This window comes from Malus domestica, chromosome 15, assembly GCF_042453785.1.
Source record: "Malus domestica chromosome 15, GDT2T_hap1".
In the NCBI taxonomy this organism is placed as follows: domain Eukaryota; kingdom Viridiplantae; phylum Streptophyta; class Magnoliopsida; order Rosales; family Rosaceae; genus Malus; species Malus domestica.
This window is the reverse complement of record NC_091675.1, coordinates 32,610,828-32,617,795: the sequence shown is the minus strand read 5'-3', so window position 1 is coordinate 32,617,795 and position 6,968 is coordinate 32,610,828. Positions and strand designations below refer to the sequence as shown.

Genomic DNA, 6,968 nt, shown 5'->3' with positions numbered 1-6,968 from the left:
TAATTTAAATTTTGTTTCACTAGCTGATTTTCTTTTACAAAGGTATTGACAATTATATGTAATTTGAAGATTCACATGGAAAAGTTCACACCCTATAAGGATCAGACACCAACCTAAACACAATAACAGCACCCATTACACATCAGCCGATTAGTATCTTCTCAAACCCCCCTCCCCCCAGTAAGCCAATTCATTTATCTGTGCTGTGGTCACACCGGATCGAGGAGACCTATACTTACAATCTAGCTTTACTATCTAATTAGGTAATCATGTGTCAACAAAGTGAAAATAGTCAGAGACGCTGAGGTGCTTTGCAAGCCTGTGGACAGCAGACCGCACAACTTCAGAATCTGGAGAAACGGGATTGGGAAGAAGAGGTAGGCAAACCGGCAAATGCTGCTCCCTATCTTCAGGAGGGCAGAAGAGAGAAAGCACAGCTCTGCAGAATATAAATCTGGAAGTAGGAGCATTATGTAAGCATTTCCGCTATTTTGACTTTTAAACAAAATAATTAAAACAACGAAACACCAAGACAATTGCTATTATCTCTCATTTCCCATCATTAAGGCAAATGCAGTAAGATAGCGACAATGCTAAACATAACAAATTACAGAACCAGATATTTGTTGCCTTATATTCCTTGGCAGACTGGGGAAGATATGTACCTCAGAACAAGTCGCCGCAAAAAAGGATCTGATAGAACTTGTGCCCATACCAGATCGAGGCTTCTTGTTGTACAAAGAATAACTTCCCACTCAGAGAAGGCAGCCGAGAGTATGCTTTCAGCATTGCTATAAACCTCCTGAAAGCAGAAAAAATCAATTGGAACAACTAAAATAAAATGGACAGTCAGCAAGTACTGCAGTCCTTGCAATTAACTTACTGCTTCGGTATCAGAAGAGGAGAATCCAACTAATTGGCAGAATGCTGCCAAGGGAGCAGTCAAGAAAAAGGTAAACTGACTTCCATTTTGCGTTAAATCAGCATCAGCTGGATTCTTGAATGCTGGTCTCAAAGGTGAAAGAAGCAGAGCAGCCGTCTCTCCTCTTTCCGCTCCATGTAAAACCTGAAATCATTCATCAGCAGAATGTAAGTATTTTCACTGACAAACACCGCTCAGATGCAGATCAACTCAATCCACCGTCTCAAACATCAGGTAATGAACGAAGACCATAAGATGGAGAAACCTTCTCCAATCCCATCAAAATGACCAAGAACCATGAACAGAAGTTGGCATTTAGGGAGGGAATGGGAGGGCCAATATATCAGAAGACTTTTCCACAAGTGCAACACTAGAAAGATTCACTAGCCATCGACACTCCTTTGAAGTTAGATGCCAAAACATATTTGAGCCAGAAGGGCTTCAAGGTTGTTAGGGATGTACGTGTTTCCAATAACAATTACCGAGTAAAACATTGCTGGTTCCAGTAACTTAATAATTTACTCTCAACATTTCAAAACTTACTCCAAGAACAAAGAAATGTAGACCCCATAAAATGAAATTAAAACAATAACCATAAAATGTTGAAAAACATTTTGGGATAAAGGAAGAAAATCTGATTTGTAACTACACTCCACTGTAAAAACATGCAACCACAGAATTCATGCACAAGTTTTGACAAACCTGCCTTGAATGCATGGCTGTTGTCGCTATCTATTACCAAGAAAAGAGGTCTACGAGTAAAAGGAATTATATCGCCAGGGTAAAGGTTATTCAAACCTGAAATTAAAAAAAACGTAAAACTAATATAAGAGTGGAACAATAACATAGGGAAGACAACAAATAAATAAATGACTTAAACAGGTTACTGCGCACAAAAGTAGCCAAAATAAAACAAGGCAGCATATGGATGCATTACAGGAACCTACCACCATTTCCTCTAGGACCAAACCACAGATATTGATCATAATAGCCACTTGACTCTCCCTTGTTATTTATACATGATTCAGGCAGAAACTTATTCTGATCTTGGAGAGGAGCTTTGTTTTTTGAGGACTTCTGTGATCCTCCAGAGCTGTACACCTGACTAGCATTACTGCGACCAACCTTCCCTGCACAATTGATCATCAAGTTTACTAATCTGGGATGATAAGACATGATGATTGATGAGTTGATATTTATCCGACGAAACCAAACCTGAGGCTGACAGATAAACTAGCAATATACTGTCCAGAGGAAGCTCCTCACATATTGTAGCCATCACCTGCCAATGCATCAATAGCATCTCAGCATTGGCAACTAAACATTGAAAAAAGAAAATAAATATGTATATGATAGATTGAAAATTTTCACTGGCAAAGAAGCAACCAATATTTAATGGTCCCACACTACGTAGTTGCATTAAAACATTACACCATTACTTCTATTGCAGGTACATGAACGAACAGTGCAATTGGCAATGCCATTTTTCAAACAAAGGTTTAAAGAACCCCGCATGATAAAGCTGACTAAACAAATATGACATGACATTGTGTGTTCAAAACATGTGAATACATGGGATGCATCCCTATATTTAACCTGCAAAAAGAAAGGGTGCACACATCCAGGATGAACTCCAACACAATCGGTCAATTTCAAAATGAAAAGAAAAAAAATGTGAAGACTAGGGCTCATTTTTGTAGTACAGAAAAATAATAAAAAGATTCTTCCTGTTTTTGGTAAAAATATAATTTTCATCAACCAAAACCCTTATCATACCAATGAAATGGAGACCAAGGGGCCGGGGCATTCATTGGCATTTCAACTAACAAAGTAGGGACTAGTAAGACATGAAGGCTCACACTCTAGTGTTTCTTCTTTTACCACAGAATTAATGATAACAAAGCAAAGGTTAAAATACATGTAACTAGTTTTTCAATATTTTTGTTTTCAAACCAAAATAGACGTGAGACTTCGACCAAAATTTTATTAATATACCTTAAATCAGCCATACCTTTTGTAAATCAATTAACATGCCAAATAGAATAAAAATATAGAATTACATTTTTTTTCTTGTGTCCTATATTTTGGATTTTTCCATTTCTGTTTGTAGTTTTGTTACTTTTTTGTCATTTTGAATGTGCATATTTCATGCATCACAGAACATGAGTTTCAAGGCTCTAAGCAGATCCCTACAGTTCCAGAGACACAGCCCTCAAATAACAAACATGACAGTAAATTTCTTTAGCACTAACCGCTATCAAATGTGTCACAGATGGCCGATAGATAACAGCTTTCCTTGGATTTGGCGGTAAACTTGGATCAGTCATGTCCGCAGCCAAGTTCATATCAATTACTCCAGATGCCGCAGAAGCCCCAGAGTGTTCAATAAAAACACCATTCTCCTTTGGTTCAACTGGACGCTTTTGGTAGAAAGACCCACTTGGCTCCCATTCCAAACATTGCAGCATTCGGTAGGTGTCCATTGTAAGTTCAGCAAATTTGACCTGCAAGTCAAAATGCATGGACATTCACATACTTTTTCCTTTGTGACAGCTGTATATTATAATCAATTCCGAAATGAATTAAAATCAATGATTAAAGATGTAAACAATCATTTATTTTTACCTCATTATGGTGATAGCTTGTTAACAATGCATCTTGAAATTTTAAGACTCTCTTTGCATGGAAACGAGCAACATATGGAAGAGATGCTGGATGTGAATCAAACAAGGTAGAGTATCGCAATGGCCTGACATTCATAAAGGCCGTATCAACTTTCATAAATCGAACAATTTCTTGCACCACTAGCCTCCATTCTTTAAAATTAGTGTCCTGAGAAAAGATAACTCAAATGTCCAAAATCATGCAGGTAATCTAATGAAAGAACCATGCAAGAAATTATTCGAGGAACACTAATACAAGTTAACTATTTGAAGTTTGAACTAAGACATAAATAAAAGCTTATACACACATAAGCTATTTAAATTGGGACATAAGTGAATGCATAAATATTCCATCAGTAAAAATTTGATTAACTCTTGCATGTGGTTTTCACTTATTTCATTCCAAAATTTTTCAAAGAGTCCAAGCAGAAAACAAATGGGTTTCGGTGACTCGCAACTTCAAATTGCTTCACCCAACAACTTAGTAACTCCAGAGACACACGTTGGACCTCAAGATCAACCACCCCTAAACCTGAAGAGTCCCTGTGCATCTGCATAATTCCACTGACTTCACCCTAATCCACCTGCTTCTCTCAGTCACTTTGCCCACTTGTATCTGAACTACTGGCACCATTCCTATAGATCACAGTGCATTTTAAGCAATGCATACATATCCAGAAATCACATGTCACTATTTTGAGGCAAGCCCACCATACTGTGTACACATCATTTGACTTCATTCCAGGTTTGTCCCTGATTATTTTCACTTCCATCATAATCCCCAAATCATCCTCCGCATGCATACAACAACAACAAAGTCTTATCTCACTAAGTGGGGTCGGCTATATGAATCCTAGAAGGCCTTGCCCCCGTCATGTCTTCCGTTAGAACCAGGTAGTCCAAGTCTTTTCTTAGAGTCTCTTTCCAAGTCTTCCTAGGTCTTCTTTTACCCCTTTGGCTTGAGCCTTTGTCTCGTAATCACATCTTCTAACCTGAGCATTTGTAGGTCTTCGTTTCACATGTCCAAACCACCTTAACTGATTTTCTCCCATCTTATCTTCAATTTCGGCTACTCCTAATTTAACTCTGATATCCTCGCTCCTAATCTTGTCCTTTCTCATGTGCCCACACATCCAACAAAGTATTCCCATCTCCGTATGCATGAGATGCTAAATTTAGTCTCAACTTATAAAATTTTAAATCTAGCCAATTTGTACTTGATCTGCGCTTCAATCATACACCACCAAAATTCTCATATGTTTAAAATTAGCTACCCGATGTGCTTGCAGTTGTTCTAAATTACAAAAAAATAACCAGCTCATGAGTATATTGCAAAAGAGACTTTCTATTGGCGACTGGGTTTTTCTAGATGTTCTCCCTTATCTCCCCATCAACATGATGTGGATTTCAGACCCACCTGAGCTGGTGAGCTGCCTTCCTCACGGAACAACTCAGCTGGCGGTACCACTTTCATTAAGGAGGAATTCACATCTCTTTAATAAGTTTCATAACAGCATGGAAACACTCGACTTTACGTGACACGTCCTTTTCACTTAATAAAATGACAATTAACACATGGAAATGAATCTTAGCTTGAAAACCGAAGACAGAAGACCCTAGATTGCATATATCTAAAATGTGAAACAAAATTCAGAAGTGCAACTATAAATCACACAATTGATCCAATCACAGCAACCACCATGAAAATTTGTCCTTAAATTTGAGAAAGATTTTATCTTGGACTTGTTAGTGCACTGTATTCCCTAGAATATTAAGAACCCAGTCAAAATATTCTAATAACTTGTATGATTAATTGGTTCTCACTTCTCACTTTCTCAGACACCAAACAAATCCTAATGCCCAGAAAACAACGAGAAATTACCCGAAAATTGGCTTTGCAGTCATCAACAAGCGATTTGAACCGCTCGGCGAGAAGATGAACCGTCTCGGTCCGGTTCAAAATCAAGGAAACGAGCAAAAACCGGGCGTAGAATCTCAACTCCTTGAAGCGGACTCCGATATCCTTCTTCCCGAAACCTCTGGAACCGGTGGAGCCGTCGAAGTAGCTGCGGCTGAGAATGGCCTCGTAGAAGACGTATGCCTCGAGGAGGAATCGGGCCTCGCTGGTGCGCATGTACTGGCCGAAGTAGAGCTGGCCGATCCGGCTGGCGATCTCGCCGATTTCCCAGCGGTTGAGGCCGTCGGCGACGAGCTTAGAGCGGTTCTCCTGCTGGTACTTCCACAGGCGCATGTAGGCCTTGAAGACCTTGTGGAAGTAGTGCTGGTTGTGGAGGCGTCCGTAAGCCGGCACGTCGCGAACCCTAGCAAACTTCCGGTCGGCGCCCTCCACCAGGGCCCGGAACGTCCGCGTCACGACGTCGTTTTCGGACATGTGGCAGGGTTTAAGCGGCAGTGGAAGCAGCCTGAGTTTCAGTAATTACGGTCCCCAGAAGTCATCGGAAATGGTGTAGTAGTGTTTATAGACGATAGACAGACGGGCTAGAGAGAGAGAGAGAGAGAGAGGGAGTGGTTAGGTGGACTTCCCAGGGAATACACTTAGGGCTGGTTTTGAAAAAAACAATTGTTTTGCTCTCATCTTAGAATAAGTAGCTGTGAAATAAAACAGCAGAGTATTTGGTAAACTTTTTAATAAAAGTGCTTTTGAAGAAAAAAACAGTATTATAGTGTTTGGTAAACTTTTATGAAAAATAAATGTGAAAAAATTGGTTTTTCAAAGCTGAGTTTTGCAGCTTTGTGTTTTTGGCTTTTTTTACCCAAAACTGTGAAAAAAAACTGAAGCTAAATATTTACCAAACATAAAAAAGCTTCCAGCTTTTTTGTATAGCCATTTTTTTCAGATTCACCTCCGTACCAAACCAGACCTTAGCCCATGTCTCACATGTCAATATCATTTTATCAAAAACAGTTATACAACCAATCTTGTGTTTAAATAAGAAAGCTGATTAGATTACCCGAGTATTAACCGGCTCCACACGAAAGAAAAGAAAAGAAACTTCAAGGCCAATGGCCCCGAGACGAGGAGAACCCGCAAAGCGGTCCAAACGAGTTGAGTAACTGCATACGTTATCGCTCGTTATTTAAAAGAAAAAAGTACTCAAAACTGTCCAATAGCTCAAGCCCATTTCAAATAAACACACTAGAACCCTATAAAACTCCACTTCACACCTCCCTCTCTTTCCCAATTGATTGGATCTACGTTTGCAAAGAGAAACAAGAGAGAAATGAGTAATCAAATGGAGAGCATCAATGGTTTTTCAAACTTCAATAGGGTTTGCTGGAAAAAAATGGAGAGGTGTCGATGCTGGCCAGAGCCATCCAACAACTACATATTTTGACTTAGCCAAGTTAACTAAATAATGTGC

The 6,968-nt window shown here is 39.3% G+C and overlaps 1 protein-coding gene across 1 annotated transcript; it reads right to left on the bottom strand.

The window, feature by feature from the left end:
- Window positions 1-6,499, bottom strand: LOC103401628 (uncharacterized). Its single transcript, XM_008340343.4, has 9 exons — window positions 5,468-6,499; window positions 3,548-3,754; window positions 3,175-3,426; window positions 2,138-2,204; window positions 1,870-2,052; window positions 1,629-1,720; window positions 884-1,066; window positions 666-802; window positions 1-454 (listed from the first exon to the last, which is right to left on the bottom strand). The coding sequence occupies exons 1-9, from the start codon at window positions 5,975-5,977 to the stop codon at window positions 268-270; spliced, it is 1,818 nt and encodes a 605-aa protein (XP_008338565.3). The 5' UTR covers window positions 5,978-6,499; the 3' UTR covers window positions 1-267.
- Window positions 6,500-6,968: the final 469 nt, after the last annotated feature.

Excerpts from the sequence above, each read along its gene's own strand:
- LOC103401628 (XM_008340343.4), bottom strand. The coding sequence starts at position 5,977 with ATGTCCGAAAACGACGTCGTGACGCGGACGTTCCGGGCCCTGGTGGAG. Across the intron at positions 2,205-3,174 it reads CTGTGACACATTTGATAGCG|GTGATGGCTACAATATGTGA; the intron begins GTTAGTGCTAAA and ends ATGCATTGGCAG. Across the intron at positions 1,067-1,628 it reads ACAACAGCCATGCATTCAAG|GTTTTACATGGAGCGGAAAG; the intron begins GCAGGTTTGTCA and ends GAATGATTTCAG.